At 30.9% G+C, this 17234-nt stretch overlaps 5 protein-coding genes and 1 non-coding gene across 6 annotated transcripts; 2 read left to right on the top strand and 4 right to left on the bottom strand.

Moving 5' to 3' along the window:
• Positions 1–27: 27 nt before the first annotated feature.
• Positions 28–4215, bottom strand: cgd7_5050 (NIMA-related kinase 5; the record flags this gene model as incomplete). The annotated part of the gene is made up of 1 exon (XM_001388378.1): positions 28–4215. The coding sequence occupies one exon, from the start codon at positions 4213–4215 to the stop codon at positions 28–30; it is 4188 nt and encodes a 1395-aa protein (XP_001388415.1).
• A 585-nt stretch (positions 4216–4800) lies between these two features.
• Positions 4801–7923, bottom strand: cgd7_5040 (uncharacterized low complexity protein; the record flags this gene model as incomplete). Its single annotated transcript, XM_628646.1, has 1 exon — positions 4801–7923. The coding sequence occupies one exon, from the start codon at positions 7921–7923 to the stop codon at positions 4801–4803; it is 3123 nt and encodes a 1040-aa protein (XP_628648.1).
• A 257-nt stretch (positions 7924–8180) lies between these two features.
• Positions 8181–9962, bottom strand: cgd7_5030 (uncharacterized low complexity protein; the record flags this gene model as incomplete). Its single annotated transcript, XM_628645.1, has 1 exon — positions 8181–9962. One exon carries the CDS (start codon positions 9960–9962, stop codon positions 8181–8183), a length of 1782 nt encoding a protein of 593 aa, XP_628647.1.
• Positions 9963–10473: 511 nt separating this feature from the next.
• Positions 10474–12084, bottom strand: cgd7_5020 (ubiqutin family protein; the record flags this gene model as incomplete). The annotated part of the gene is made up of 1 exon (XM_628644.1): positions 10474–12084. One exon carries the CDS (start codon positions 12082–12084, stop codon positions 10474–10476), a length of 1611 nt encoding a protein of 536 aa, XP_628646.1.
• Positions 12085–13318: 1234 nt separating this feature from the next.
• On the top strand, positions 13319–16792 carry cgd7_5010 (coatomer complex beta; the record flags this gene model as incomplete). The annotated part of the gene is made up of 1 exon (XM_628643.1): positions 13319–16792. A coding segment is annotated over one exon (3474 nt), but the record flags the coding sequence as incomplete, so codon positions are not given.
• Positions 14219–14315, top strand: cgd7_5015 (the record flags this gene model as incomplete). The annotated part of the gene is made up of 1 exon: positions 14219–14315. It is a non-coding gene; the product is annotated as a snoRNA (small nucleolar RNA).
• Positions 16793–17234: the final 442 nt, after the last annotated feature.

The following is a 17234-nucleotide window of genomic DNA, read 5'->3' as shown; positions in this document are numbered from 1 at the left end:
AAAATAGAATTTTATTTTTGCTAATGATTATAGCAGTGATTGAATTTCGCTAATAAATTTGTTGCAAGTACTGTGTAGTGCTCCACAAGTTTGTTCGCCACAAATTAGCCAAAGTTCAGAGTCACTCTCTTTTTTAGATGAGAGCATATCTTCTCCTAAAGAAAGATAGCTTTGGCTATTCCAAAGAGACTCTTCGAGAAGAAACAATTTTCTGAATAGCTGTTTTTCTGTGCTACTTTGTTGCTGCCAAGTAACGTTTACTTGGAATCTTCTCGCCCCAAGTAATTCTAGGAAGATTCTTGCAGTCTCAATATCATTCTTTAGGTCATGATTAGCTCCAATTGATGCAACAAAGGCACACTCTCTAGACACGTGCTCTTTTAAGTGCGACCATTGTCTGTAGTTTTCTATGAGAAGGTTCAGTTTTGAGAAGTCTTTAAGACTTGTTTCCTGTAGTTGAAAATCTTGTCTAAAGTTTCTCATGCTTTCCAATATATTTATCCCACATTGGATTAGATTTACTGTGGCTTCTCCAAAAAATTCGAAGGATGCTAGAAACTTTCCAGTCCAATCAAAAACTTTTGAGTTAGAATCAAGCTGGGATTTACAAAAATCTGTTTCCTTAATGCTATTTATAGATCTTACTGGAGTAGAAGCTACTTCTCCTTCATGACTTCTGCTAGATTTGTACTTGCTTTTAGTCGAAATTGGCAATACGATGTTGTTTGTAATTGCTTGTTTCATAATTTGCTTATAAACCTTTGAGGCATCTGAATTGATAAGTTGACTTTCGACAATTGTCTTGGATTCTTGTTCAGATGAAAGTTCCATATGATCTATCACTCTTAATATACAATCAACTGCATCCCTTTGTAATGGAAGCTCCTCTTTTAATATCGCTAATATACCATCGAGTTCGATAATAGACTCGAATTGATTAGGATTTTTCATCATGTCCAGATTTGAAATCAATAAATCCAAAGCCAAACTAGTATCTAGCCTAATATTTGTTAGTTTTTCAAATACCTCGCCAAACAACTCTTTTTGACTTTCCGAAGCTTTTGCTGTAATCCAGCACGTGTATATTCTTTCAACCTGTAATTTTTGAATTAAGCATTCCAGTTCTTTGATTAAACTTCCAACCAGACTCTTTGAAATGTTTAAGCACAAGTTATAAGTGCTGATTTTATCATTATTTACATTTAAATCTTGTTTTTCATTAACCTCTTGATTCTTGATATGACTTATCTTTAGATATTGTTCGCCTGTACTATCTGTTGAAACCGAGCTCTGCTTTTGGAGTTTCTCAAACTTTTGTTTAACTTCTATTTCACTAGCTGCCAAATTAAGCTTTGAATCATTCTCTTTATTATCTCCATCTACCTCAGGCTCACAGCCTCTTCTGGAACTCCTTATAAATGAAGCATTCCTTGCTCTTGATAATAGTTGAGGAGAAGGAGAAGGCCTTCTCATACAAGCTTGACTATTGTAATGAAGCAATACGACATCCTGTATTCCAAAGCTATATAGTTCTTGTTGCATAATAGGAATGTTATTATATCCATTATTAGTTATTTCAGTCTCTCCAAAATGTTGTAATCTCTCATTTTCTGATTCATCTATATAGTTTTTTATCTTATTTTTCAATTTAGTTTCAGAGTTAGTTTGAAACTTTTCTCCTTGAAATTGAATTTTATTAAGAATATTATTGGTGTTTTTTTCCTTTATATAAGCATGATCTTGTCCTTTATTCTCCAAATTTTCATCATTCTCTTCCTTATCTATTTGAATCTCTATATTCTCAAAAAAGCTAAATTTCTTGGTTAGGTCCTCAGATTTATCTCTTCTCCTGGGTACATTCAAAGCATGTTCTCTGTTCATATTTTCATTAGCAGTTACGGTTTTACCAGAATTTTGAATATTATCAATGAAATCTAGAAACTGTTCATACTTGACATTTCCAAATAAATCTTTTGGTGCGAGAGCGTAAAGCCAATCAAGCTGTACTGAAGTTAGCTTTGGCAAAATCAAGTATAAAACAGTCCTGAAATGTTGTCTAGATAAAGTTCCCTGAGTCCTCTGATCAAAAAGATGAAATCCTTGCCTTAATGTAATTTTCTTTCCCCTACTTACAGACTGATTTGAGTTATATGTAATATTATTGATGGCTAAAATTGGAGTTAATATAGTCTGAATCCAGTCTGTAATAAAAAGATAGAAGCAAGGTTTAATAGAATGTATATTCTGCTTATAATTATTGTAATTTATTATTGGACTTATTGGAAAGGGGCTAGGTCCCTTTTCAAATCTCAGATTTGTAGTTTCAGTAGACTCTAAAACGCCTTGTTCTTGAAACTTATTTAATTTTATTTTATTCCAAGAATAAATTTTCTCAATAAATTCGTATATTTTTGGAATCTTAGGTTTAATGTTTTCTTTGTTTTGAATTGGATGTTTTGTATCTTCACTAAATTCAACAGTTCCAAGGAAAACATCTTTACTTTTTGAATCAATGTTCCTCATAGTTTTAGATACATCCAGTGAAAGCAGACTACCGGAAGATTTTGTATGTCTTATTTTATAACTGCTTTTGTTTTTCTTGGACTCATTTTTTTTACATTCTGAGAAGGGATCTTTGTTTTCAGAGTAAATAAAATAACCAATATATGAAAGGAAGAATGAAGCTTCATTTTCGGATAGCCCCACGTTAAGCTCATTAACAAACTCAGAGAACCATTCCTGCGTCAAATAGCCGTCTAAAGAGTATAAGTCACTTTGACAAGATTTGAAACATTTTTTAAACACAGTTAGTATATCATCTTGTTCTGAGCAGAATAAAAAGTTCATTTTTTCTGTATATCTTAAGATATGATGTTGTATTCTTCCGACTAATACACTAAAGTATTGATGCTCATAGTTGGTCAAGATTCCACAACATTCCCTAATATTTTCTTTTTCGGGGATATAATTCTCATTTGGAGAGCAATTAGTAACAATGTTGACAGAGGTTGAATGCAAAATTGAATTTTTAGAGCATTCATATCCATCGATTAAATTATTATGAATATTATTTTGACCAATTAAATTGACTTCACTACGCTTTTGCTTATCTTCTCCTTCATATAAAGAATAACTCTCTTTAGAAAAGCTAAATGAGTCATTATTTCCAGCACTAAAACCTGAACTTGGCCTTGTATTCAACTGACTAGCATTGCAGTCATTTGTAGAATTTATTTCAAGCTGATTCTTGTTATTTTGGTTCAAATTATCTTGGAAAAGAGCATTAAAAGTTCCTTCTACTTTCTCAACTGTCCCTTCTTTCAAGTCATTTCCTATTTTATTTGGTAAAAATTTTGATAAATGATTAAATTCTAAAAAAGACTCGTTATTCAAAATCTCCAATGGATCTGGACGGAGAATTGGATCCCTAGATAATAAGCTTTGTATTAATTTAAATAAGTTTGATGAATAACAGCTTGGTAATGGCTCTATTTCTTGAAATGAGATCTTCCAAGCCAGAGATAACAGTGAATCTCCAGAAAATGGTGGCTTAAGACATGTTAATTCATATAAAACGCATCCAAATGACCATATATCGCTCTTATATGTATATGGCTTATTCTCACACATTTCTGGTGACATATACTGAGGAGTACCTATTGAGGTCAAAGTAAAAGGCATTGTTACACTGAGCATAATCCTGCTTATGCCAAAATCACCAATTACAAGGTCTCCATTTTCCCTGATGAAAATATTGGAGGGTTTTATGTCTCTGTGAATAATTCTGCATTCATTATGTAAATAGTAAAGCCCTGCTGCTAACTGTGCACACCAATATAAGATTTTTTCTTCTGGCAAATAAGTACCTTTTGATATACAAGAGTCAATTACAGCCCCAATATCTCCCCCCTCACAGTATTCCATAATAATGACTAAATAAACATCGTCGTGTATAAATGATTCATGACACTTTATTACATAAGGATGGTTAATGCTCTTCATTATTTCAGCTTCTTGTAGGCTCCTCTTTTTATCATCTTCGTCCATCTGTGAAAGATCAATACATTTTGCTAGCCATATCTTATAATCAATAGTGTTCTCCACTTTGTATGTATTACCAAACTGTCCTTTTCCCACATATTCGATGATTCTGTAGTTTTTGTGCAAAAAATCAAAAGAGGAATTTCGTGGTAGAAATGGGATTGTAAGTTTCATTAATTCCCAGGTATTTACCTAATTTTTTTTTACATAAATTGCATGAGCTACTGTCTTCACCTCTGAATGCCTTCAATTGGAATCCTTTAAGAAACTGCTTATCTATTTCTTCCTCGTTCCCTTCTTTTCTCTCCTCTACACACTTGTAAAACTCATTAATTTAGTTCTGATATCACTTTAAAACCTCATTCGTCAATCTTCTCAATAGCCTTTTTAATTTCAATAATATAAATAATTTATCTTTGTATAAATACTTTTATTTAATTAAATTGAAATATTATTTTTAATAATTTAATTAATCTAAACCTTATTAATTTGCAATTAATTTTGGCAATAATTTTTTTTTGTTTGACTAATTTTATATACCGGCCTATCCACATGCAAAATGTCAGAATTTGCATGTCCACATGTATGCATGCATGGAATTTATCAACAATGCAGAACTCTGGGGAAAAAAGAAATTTGATGGAAAAGAAAATAAATTATAAAATATATGAAAATTACAAAATGCGAGAGTATGGCAGAAGTAACAATAATATAAATTTTCGTAAAAAATGTTTCATATCCAGACACAAATTCCTCAAATTAAATATCTAGTAGTTCAGTTACATTCAAGCAAAACTGGCATGTATAGTATTCGCCTTGAAGACATAATTTCTCAAAAATGGAAATTGAAGAACTCAGACCCTTTCCATCTTGCATGCGAGCTTGATTAGTCATTTCTGTTGGGACAAAAATTACTTTCCCGCAAAAATTGCATGAAAGATGTTTGTATATGGCAAAAACATTTATCGGAAGGAAGGTAATTGGACAAATTGGGACTGAAGATACACAGTCATCTTTAAAGTTAGGGTAAGAGCTTGAACTTGAGCTACTAGTATTCGATGTCTCAGAATTCGTTAATTCCTCATGATTATTTAAGCAATGGTAGAAATTGTAAGGCGACTCTGAAACTAAACAACAGGAATTATTGATCAAATCTTGAAAGTATTTTTCCATATTTTTGTCTGAGAGGGAAATTTGAGATAAATCAATTGGCTCAAATTCTTTTATACAATTCCAAATATACTTTAATCTAGCAGGAACAACCGATTCGCCCTGCATTTCAATGGAACCCAACTGATATACTTGAGTTATTTGAAGTTGAATGTAATACTGAAGCTTGACTAAATATCTGGAAATCTGTTCCTCGCGTCTAATTACTTGGGATTCAATAGTTTCGTTTGAACGAGAATATAGCAAGAGTACCAAACATCTCAGGGAGTTTAAGATTCTAATCAAGTATATGATTTTGAAAAGCAGAGATAGAATGGATTTTTTGCTAAAGCTAGAGCTATTAAGCTCTTTATGAGGAAAATTGGGAAAGGATGCTGCTTGATTTAGTGTCTTTATAAGGATTTCAAAACTACTTCTTTTATCCATACAACTGATGGGAATATATTCCAAAGACTTTGGTATATATGGCTCAATTTCAACAATATAACAGAGAATAAGCAGAATTAAGTTGGAAAAGACAGGCTTGGATATATGTAAACACCCGATAATATCATCTGGAAATTCATCTTCAACAAAGTTATAAGAAATAGCTTCTTTAATCAGTTCAGAAGGTGTGTTTTCGTAGAATAATGAGAGAAATACATCCATAACATCGTCTGAATTTTCATTCATTGAGTGATTCTCGCCTTTAGCCTTCAAACTCAGTTTCTCCCCAAGCTTGAAGTTCAAAAATGAACTAATATTCTTATCAGCATTTTTTACTGAGCCATCATTTTCATTACTATTCATCTCCTTTGATTGAATAGAGTCCTCGGGTTCCCTTGATGTCTTTCCATCCATCTCCTCCAAAAGAGGAATCTTGTTCATTGTAAGAGGGCCTGTAAGGATAAGTCTAATATCGTTCAAAGTGAATGCTTGAGAAATTGCTCTGGAAAGTGGTTCCAGACTTTTTTCGTCCCCCAAACAAGAATATGTATTAATTAGAGATTCAGTATGAATGAAATGGTTCGAAATTCTATTACAGATATAATCCATCGGGGAGAAATTGTTGAAGACAATAATCAGACGAATAGTATTTAAAGTTGCCGAGTTAATTACAGCGATTGAGAAATTATGGAGACTTTTTTTATTAAAGCTGTAAAACTGTCCAGGTACCAAAGGATTCTCAAAAGAAATCAATTTAAAGTCATTGGAATCTTTTATTGACTTTATACTTGAAGGCACGTTCTGCAAACTCTCAAAAGAAAAGCTCTTATTTGAGTTTTGACTGGCACCTTCTATATCATAACTAGAGCTATCTAAGCTTTGGTCCAAACTTGGGAAAACAGATGGGGCACTAATTAACTTATCCATTGTGAAGGCCTGGAATGAAATGAACGATTTGTTTTCTAGATCAACAATATGCAGAATTCCAAGTCCACTTTGATCTACAGTTAAGAATGCCGTCTCAAATAATTCACCCTTATATATAATATCCTCCATGTACTTTGCAGTTTTAATAGGCATTTGGTGACTGATTATGAAGCTATCACTATTTGGTTTGAGGATTTCGCAGCTCATTTTCTCAATATCAACTTTTCCTAAGAATAAGTTTGTGCCTTCTGAAGCAATAAGCGTGTGTTCTTTCTTATTTTCAACATTTGAAACAGATTTGTAACATAACTTGGCAATCGGAACGCTGGGGTAGCTTTTGTTTATTAAATTATACCCCAAACATTTAATAACTCCAGATTCTTCTAATAGAGAAAACTTAAATATATGGATTTTTCCTTCCGAAGAACCGGTATAAATTTCAAAGAATAACTCTTTACCTAAAGACCAAAATTCACTAATTAAGCAACTTGTTACTATTTCATCCACTTTTTTACCTGGAATTCGAGTCAAAATTAATGGTCTGCAACTAACCTTCGGTACTGTTGGGAATGATACAGATAAATCTTCCTGATCTTTGCTTAGAATTCTGTTAATGCTATCTCTACAGCTTTCTTTGGGATTTTCAGAAATCTCAAATGCATAAATAACAAGGAACTCATTCCAACAAGCCGTAAAAAGAATGAGTCCATTGTCTTTGAAAGATAATTCACTCATTTGAACTGATAATATACAAGAATGAATTATTGGGGAATCTGTATTCAACATAAGATCATGGCAAAAATTTTGAGATATTTCTCCTTTAACAGTCTCCATGGTATCAAAATCAAATTCAAAAAATTCACAATTGGTCTCATTTATTAGGCTTTTATACAATAAATCGATTAGTTCAAAACAAGGTGTTGGAGAGTAGCCTGGAAGCGAGTATGAATCAATATTTGGAACGAGCCATAAGTGAACTAATCCATTATTAAGAACAGAAAAAAGAACTGACCACCTATTTTGAGTATATGGACCCCATTGAAGATCATTCACAAATACAGATTTGACTCCAACCCTATAGATCATATTTGAAAAGTCATAATCTTGTGGCTTACCTACCTTAAAGTCTTTCCAGGCTCGTATGTTTTTGGTTTCACCTTGAATATCAATAACAAGTCTGTTGAAAGTATTGGATCTCAACATAAAGTTACCATTATTCCCATCAATCATCGAGTTTATATCAAATATTATTATTTTTGAACTGATACTATATGCAAAATACCCGATACTATTTGAACTTGAAGTAATATTGCTTCCTGTAGAGGAGAAAAAGCGTTTAAGGGACCAAACATTCATCATTATTAGTTAAAAATTAAATATTAGGCTTCATTACTTGCAAGATTAAGGAAAATTAATTCAAACAAATAAGATTCTTTGAAAATGTCAATTTTAAAAATAATAGTCAGAAATTCCCCGCAATTTGTGGGTATCCCGAGTTGATAATTATATACGAAATCTAAAAATGGAAATAAAATAAATATTTCAATATAATAAAGAAAAAACAATATTTCGATAAATTAAATAGTTAGAAATAAATTAAACAATTATATGCCGAACTAAAATTCAATGGATTTTGTTAAACATGTATTGTTGCTTGGAAGAATAGAAGACAAAGGATGAAAATAAGAACTTATATTTGATAAACTGTCAATTTTATCAGTATTTTGGATTTGAAGTTTTTGAAATTTGTCATAATAATTAATTGGAGATGAGTTCCAAGATAGCTTAATCAAGTTTGGGAATCTATTAACATCCAAGAAATTAATTCTTTTAAGCTTCTTTTCAGTACTATATATAAAGAAATCAAATGAGAGCTGGTAATAAACATAGAATATATCCGAATCCAAAGATTGGATTAAGAAAGAAGAAAGAGGGTTAATTTGATGAGAAAATTCCAAATCCCAAAGTGTACATTTCTTATAATTATAAATAATAACCTGATTTTGTATACCGTGAGAATCTTGAGAGTTTTGACGTATTACTTCAATCCTTTTAAGTGTAATATGAATTTCTTGAGATTTCCAATATGATTTGAAGAAATCAAAGTGAACAATTATTGGGTTTGAAGAAGACCATGAATTAGAATTTGAAATTCTGCATATTGCAACTAATTCATTTTTGTAATTAATATTAAGGATTTCATTATTATTGGAGTTATTAAAGTCTAGAGGAGCTGAATAAATGATTTGATCATTTTTTAAGTTTTCAGGTGAGTGAATAATGGAAACTTCATTTTCCCAGTATACTTCAAGAAGAGATTTTGGGCATGCATTAAGATAAGAGTATATTTCAATATTATCATGGAGTTCAAAAAATCTCATTTTTGTAATATCTAATTCACTCTGGGATTGTATTGCTTTTAAATGGAAAGATTTTCTTTGGAATTTACTGTTCAAATGATCCAAGATAATTTTTGGATTATTACCAGATGCACTTAGAAATTCAATCTCAGAAACTTCACAAAAATTACTATAAGGTGTAGTTGTTACAATGGATAGAATTTTTTCAGAAGAGTTAGTTATTACGGAGTTAATATCGTCAATAGGAATTGAATGGTAAAAGTTATTGTTTAATGCAGTAATTGGATGATATGTCCCAGATCTTTTTATTGGAGAGAAAATGAGTCCCGAGGATTTTGGATGCGGCCCTAAACATTTTATATCAAACTTAAGCTTTTTTTGAAAAGTTGGAATTGTGCTTTTTAAGGATTTGTTTCCTTTATCTTGGTTTGTTCCACCCAATGTTTGAATAAATTCAAAATTAAATAATTGATTTGGCCTATCTGGTTTCATCTTGTTATTAATTCCTATACTAACTAAGGCAGTGTAATTGAAAGAAATGAGTTTTCCAGTAAAAGTTGGAGGAATAAATGGAGGAAGAAAACAACTATACGTGAAGGTTCCAATTTCATCTTTTGATTTAGAAATTTTTACATCGCTTACTAATATATGTGGGTTACTTACAAATATAGGTTTGTTTTTTTGGTTACCTTGTCTTCCAGTTATTCCCAGTCTGTCAAGCCTTGAAGTTATGTTAAATATATTGGAGATGAATTGATTGATTGAAGACGAAGAAGTTGTAGATGATACAAAGAAATTGTTATTAGAATTTATAAAATTTAACAACTCGTTAGAAAATGAAGCATAGCCAAATAGTTGGATGGTAATATAATCAAGCAGTTCATAATTTTCCAAAGCTTCATTTTGCTGGGTAAATCTTTCATAAAATACTTTTAAGCTACATCGTATTTTCTCAGAACTGTAATAATATGGTTGATCAAAACAAATCTGCACAGTATATTTAGTTGTGTCTGAATATACACTTGTTTCTCGAAACATATCAAATTTAGGCTTCTCTTGGGCTCATTGAATAAATAATTATTGGAAATAAGCTTTTTTGAAATAATAATTATCCTTGTGGCTATTATTAATTCTAACCCGTTACAAATTGTTGGCAAAAAAAAGATTCTATTCTTCAAATTTAGTATACTCTAAGTCATTAATTACAAAGAATTAAGAAATTTACAGGATAAATATTTGCAAGTAAATTCCTTTTTACTTCATTAATTCATCTAAGTCATAAAGAAAATAGATTTATGGAAATTGCATGCATTGGCGGCAGAATTTGCGCGCCACTAGCATGTCTGTGCATGCCTAACCGTTAATATAAGTCTTGAGTAAAAAGTCAAATGGGAGGGGGGAAAGGAAATTAAAGTATTAGAAGTAGATAAAACAAATGTAATGTTCAGCAAGCATTTAAGGTTAAAAAATGTATAACTTACAAAAATCAGGGTTATAATTGAAAAGAAAGAAGATTTAAATGGTAATATTAAAGAGTAATATATAATAATTAGTTCTGATTGAGAAGTTTATCTATCGCTCTATTAATACTTCCATCAGATTCAGTAAGGGCTTTAATGCATGCCTCAGTATCAGTAAACCCCATATTGGAAAGGACTTCAAGTTGGTAATTATAATTCTGCCCTCCATTATCATTTCCATTATTGGAAGCGCCATTTTGGTTATTTATATTACTTAAGTTTCCTGAGTCATTATTCTGCATAGAAGGACTTCCTGCATTAATCATATTGAGCAAGTTACCAAGATTTGCATTTCCGATTCCTTGAGAAATATTTCCAATATTGGTATTTGCACCTCCATTCCCAATAAATTCGTTGAATTGGTTCTGAAGTGCATCATCTCTACTATTAATGTCCATATTTCTCATTGCATCAATAACAGTTTGAATTGTATTTGGATTACTATTAGCAAATGGAGAATATAAATTCATCAGATTGGGAAGCTGTGGAGTTGTTTGGGAATTGTTAGTATTACTATTAATAGTAGTATTATTGTCTGTACTTGTATTGGAATTTGAAGCATTATTTTGGCTTATATTGGGATTCAAGATCCCCAAATTTGCTAGATTTCCAAAATTGGGGATATTACCAAAGTTTCCAAGACCTGCAAATCCTGGTAGTAATAAGTTGCTATTTACGTTATTATCACTATTGGAGTTACCATCATTACGATTATTGGTGGAATTTCCAACCCCAAAGTTGAAAGGAAATAGATTTAGTGGTGGTTGTCTTCGCCCTGAAACGTCTTGGCCAAAACTTCCAAATATATCAGCTGGGGATGAGGAACCAATATTATTGCTATTACTACTATTATTACTGGAATTCCTATTAATACTCCAAGGGTTTGGTAAGGCTTCCGAGTTTGGTCCAGAACTTTTATCTATATTATATTCATTATAAGTGTTTGCTTTAATAGTGTTTGGGTTATACATTGCAGCATCCCACATCGGTTCTTGAACTGTATGGTACATTCTTTTAAGTGCACTAAATCCTCCAGGAATACTTTCTATATTGCTAATTGCCCTATCCGAGTTTCTCATCATTTCTTTCATGAGTTCTGGGTTCTTCAAAACATCAACAGACATCTGTAGGAATTGGGGATCGTTAAAAATGTGATTAAGTTCAGGGTTCTGCTCTCTTAGAGCTTTAAGCTGAGGGTTCGATTCTAACATCACTCTAAATATTTCCGGGTCATTTAGTATACTTTGCATCCAAGGTGATGCAAGAGCTGAAGAAAGAAAGTCATCCGTATCTGATTCACCAAATAGTCCTCCAGAATCTGCTTGTATGCTAGAGCTTGAGTTAGAGCTGACTCCAGTTCTTTGTGAAGATGAATTTGAGCTTCGTGATGGAGAACGAGCAAGAATTAAAGTACTATTATCTTCAATTCCATAACTACTTAATAAAGCATTATTTGAAAGTATTTTGTCCTTCCAAACAAGTCTTATTTCAAAAACTGGAATACTACAAATATTACTTATGATTTCTTTGAGTTTCAATACTGAAGTTTTTTTCGCATCAATTTTTCCTGGAACTTTAATTATATCGCCATTCAACAATTTCACACTCATATTGATTTCTTCATTATTTGGATTGGTCATCTTTTTATCTTAAATTTTCAAATCAAAAAATAACTATTGGTCAATATATTGTATAAATCCAAATTAATATTTGTATTTTTACAATATATATTATTTATTTATTCAAATATAAATTATTGTTATTCTAATAAATCTTCAAGAATTAAATTGTATCATTTATACATGCAATTTAAATTATTCTTTTATTCAAATATATTGTTTCCAACAAAGTAACGGAATTAAATTTTAAAGTGATTAATACAAAGAATTATTTTAATATTATTACTATTATTATTTTGAATATTTCCTTCAAAGTAAAAACCAAAGATTTCCAATTAATCAAAAGATTTTGATTATTTTCAATGCTATGATGAGCAATTTCAGAACTTCCAATACTAAAGAGAAGTTATTTGAATATACTACTCCTTAAATTCTTAAGGATCAACCAAATGCTTGATTGAATATCACAAATATTCTACCAACCCTTACCTATATTTATTCAAAATTGCTGTTCATAAAGAGGGGTTTTTCTATCCTATCATAACTACCAATTATATTTTATTAAATAACTTATTTAATAATTATTCCAATTATTTATTATATAATAATATATAAATATATATATTTAAGAAATATTGGCGCCGACACGTGGCGCTCTTTCGAACATTTATTTATTAAGATTATGGAAAAAATGCTAGAAAGAATGAGATCAGGAGAAAAGAGTAAGAAATGTTTGTGTATTAAAAGATATAAAGAATTAATCACCAGGTATTGTTGTGTGTGTGGTAAGAAGAAGTTTTTTAATCATAATAAAAGCAGAAATTATTTAATAATTAATTAAATTGTATAAAAACAAAGCTATGTTAAAGAAGTCATTCAAAGGCGCCAATGCTGAAATAAGGAATGCGGTAAGAAGAATGTACCCCACTTAGGGGAGGAATAGAAGAAATAATTTCGTAGGATGTCAATAAGTGAGTTATATGAAGAAATCAGAAGTTAAGATTTTTTTTTAATGAACAAGTTCATCAGGAATTATAATTAAAAGAAAGATTAAAATTTTGGTTCAAAATTGTATAATGTTTAGTTTTGGTTGGGTGAGAAAAATAGAGTAAAATAGAAAGAAAATATTGTAATAGATCACCTGATTAAAAATTCGTCATATTTAAATATAAGAATTAAAAGTTTAATAAAATTATTATATTTGATTAAAAAGGAAAAGTGGCAAGTAATTATTTGAAGCTAGTTTTGATAATAATATAGAGAGAATATGCCATTAAGGTTGGATATTAAAAAGAAGTTACAGACTTCAAGTGAGAGAGTAAAAAGTATTGATTTTCATGCATCTGAACCATGGATTCTTTCAGGATTATACAATGGTACAATTACTGTACATGATTATGAGACACAAAGTCTGTTAAAATCATTAGAGGTCTCTGAATATCCAATAAGATGTGCAATTTTTGTATCTAGGAAACAATGGATTATTACATGTGGTGATGATTTACAGGTGAGAGTCTACAATTATAATACAATGAATAAGGTTACAAGTTTTGAAGCACATAATGATTTTATTCGTCATATTATGGTCCATAATAAACTTCCTCTATTATTAACATGTTCTGATGATATGACTATCAAAGTTTGGGATTGGGATAGAGATTGGATTAAAGCTCAAACTTTTCAAGGAAATTCCCATTATGTAATGATGATACAATGGAATCCAAAAGATACTCATGTTTTTGCATCTGTTTCTTTGGATAGAACTGTAAAAATCTGGGGTTTACAGCCTAATATATGCTCTTTAGTTAATAATACTGTTAATACTCCCAAATATAGTTTAACAGGACATGAAGGTGGAATCAATTGTTTGGCTTATTCTCCTTCAGCTGAAAAACCTTACATAGCAACAGGAAGTGATGATAAGACTGTTCGAGTTTGGGATTACCAAACAAAACAATGTATTCAAGTACTTACTGGACATACTAAAGCTGTTAGATCCGTTATTTATCATAATCAACTTCCTCTTATTCTTTCTTGTAGTGAAGATGGTACTATCAAAATTTGGCATTCAACTACTTACAGATTAGAATGTACTTTGAATTATATGTTAGATAGATGTTGGTGTTTATCAGTAAGTGAAAATATTCTTGGAATTGGTTATGATGAAGGATCTGTTGTTGTTAAAATTGGTTCTGAGCAACCTCTTGCTACTTTAAATAGTGGTAAGATACTTATTGCAAAAGGTACTGAAATATGTCAAACTAATCTTAGAGCACTTGCTACTAAATCTTCATCAGGAACTGAATGGGAATTTGAATTTGGTGATGGTGAAAGAGTTATATTACCTTATAAAGAACTTGGATGTAGTGAAATATATCCACAAGATATTCAATTTCATCCTAATGGTAGATTCTTATCAGTCTGTGGTGATGGTGAATTTGTTATTTATACTACACAAGCTTTAAGAAGTAAATGTTTTGGAAAAGCTATTGAACTTTCATGGTCAATTGATGGTCATTTCTTTGCAATTCGAGAAAATGGAGGTAGAATTGTTATTTATAATAACTTTAAAGAAAGCTTTTCATTTCTTCCAAGTTTTTTTGTTGATGAAATTTTTGGTGGTCAATTATTAGGTGTTAAATCCAATGAATTTATCTGTTTTTATGATTGGAATGAATGCCGTCTTATTAGAAGAATTGATGTTTCATCTCCTATTAATAATGTATATTGGGATGATATTGGTAATTATGTATGTATTACATCTTCTGATACATTTTATATACTTAAATATAATAAAAATCAAGTTGAAGAAATATTATCATCACCATCATATCCTTCTAATGATCACCATACCGGTATTAATATGCATGTGGACAATAATGACGGTATAGAAATAGCTTTTGATTTTATATCAGAAATTAATGATAAAGTTGAGAGTGGAGTATGGATATCTACATGTTTTGTATATGTTACATCTCAGATGCGATTACAAATATGGATGAATGGATTTATTGATTTGGTTGCATATCTTCCAGAAAAAACTATGTATCATATATTGGGATATGTTAAAGAGATTCATAGAATTATGTTAATGAGTAAAGATTTTAACTGTATTAGTTATTCATTAGATTTAAATTATATTGAATATCAGTCTTGTATTATTAATAAAGATTTTGAGACTGCTGAGAATGTTTATTGGGGTAGAATACCACCAAATCTACATACAAAAATTGCCAGATTTTTGGAGATACAAGGATATAAAGAGAAAGCTTTATCAATAACTGATGATCAAGATCAAAAGTTTGATTTAGCATTAGGTTTAGGTAAATTTGAGTTATGTATTTCTATTTTACAGGAAATACAACTTAAAGATCAGGCTGAAAATGCTAGTATTACAATGGAATCTATTACTCCTAATGTACAAGAAGATATAAAACAAGGAGAAGGAATGGTTGATATTTCAAATGTGAATAGAAAGAGATGGAAAGTTTTGGGTGATATAGCTTTAGAGAAAGGAAGGTTTTCTATGGCAATTGCTTGTTATAGGGAAGTACAGGATTTGGATTCTTTATTATTAATTTATTCATGTATAGGTGATATTCAAGGATTAAAATATGTAGCAAAAATGGCAAGTAAACAGAATTTATGGAATACAGCATTTATATGTCATACTTTACTTCAGGATAAGGAATCTTGTATTGAAGATTTAATTCAATCAGATTTAATACCTTATGCAGCATTATTTGCTAGATGTTATTATCCATCTAAATTGGAGGAAATTGTTATTAAATGGAGAGATTTTAATAAGAAAAGTGAACAACTTTTAGCAAGTCCTAATGAAAATTTGGAATTATTTCCATTTCATCAAGAATCTCTTAAATTAGAATCATTATTATCTAATCAAGAATTGATTAATCGTCCTGTTGCATCTTGGGATAAACTTTTTCAAGCATTAAATTCTGATCTACTTGAGGATTTTCATAATAATGGCTTTAATTATGTGAAAGATCAAATCTGGGGAGGAGATGATATTAATATGAATGATTTGGATGATGATATTGGAAATAGATGTGATCAATTAGAAGAAGAGAATAGAATACAAGAACAAATAATGGAAAATGAATTACTTATAAAAGGAGGAGAAGGAGAAATAGCAACAATAAGTCCAACATTTGGTCATTTAGATGAAGATATGTCAGCTTTTTCATCTCCAAGATTATCAGATTCACATGAGACTGAATTTGGAATTGGAGCTGGAAATAGTGAAAATTTGGATATAAAATCTCAAATTCAAATAGATGAGCAATCTCCGAAAAATACTAATAGAAGGAGTTCAGAATTAAGTATTGAATCTTCATCACCTGAGGCTCAGAAAGGTGCTGGTCATAAGAAGTATCAACAAAACCAGCATCATAATCATAATCAAAGTTACCACCATAGAGATCATCATCAAAACCACAAAGACGGTAATCATCATTATCATCATCATAACAATGAAGTTGAAGGAGAAAATACACAAAGACGTGATCGAAAAGAAAGTAGATCACCATCTCCTAAACAAAGTGGTAGAGGAGGAGGAGGAGGAGGAGGAGGAGGAGGAAGAAGAACAGGAAAAAAAGGACAAGAAGCAGGAGCAAACGCTGCTGAACCTTCTTCTATGGGATCTCCAAAGCCTCCTTCCAAATATAAAAAGAATAACGGAAAGAAACAACCAAAACCAAAGGATTGAAGGTCTAATTTGTTTTAGTTAGGATAAGTTAGTCGAGTCGATATTAAAAAAAGGGAAGGAGAAAAGAGAGTGATTCGAGTCTTCTGAAAGTCGGAGATACACTGGGACAAGCAAGTTTATTCCTCCTTTTTCCTTTTCCTCTTCTGGATATCGCATAGTTAAGACGAGTATCTTTTACTTTTGCTATTTTAATTGATGTACTTTCGTTTTAGTAGGTAGTGATCTTTTCTCTTCTTCCCTCAATGTCTCTCTCTTCTTCTTTCTCCCTCTTCATTCTCCTCGTCCCCTCCCTCCTCGTCCTCTTCTATCTCTTCGTTCTCCGCCCCCTCCCTCATCCTACCTACCCTGTTGAGTTAACAAGACGGCAACAATAGAAAAAGCTGGTAAATGATAGGAAATACTTAAATATCTACGATTATTATGTTCTTTTTTAAAAAAAAAA

This window comes from Cryptosporidium parvum, chromosome 7 (genome assembly GCF_000165345.1).
Source record: "Cryptosporidium parvum Iowa II chromosome 7, whole genome shotgun sequence".
NCBI classification, from domain to species: domain Eukaryota; phylum Apicomplexa; class Conoidasida; order Eucoccidiorida; family Cryptosporidiidae; genus Cryptosporidium; species Cryptosporidium parvum.
The sequence above is the reverse complement of the archived record's forward strand: the minus strand, read 5'-3'. Positions and strand labels throughout refer to the sequence as shown.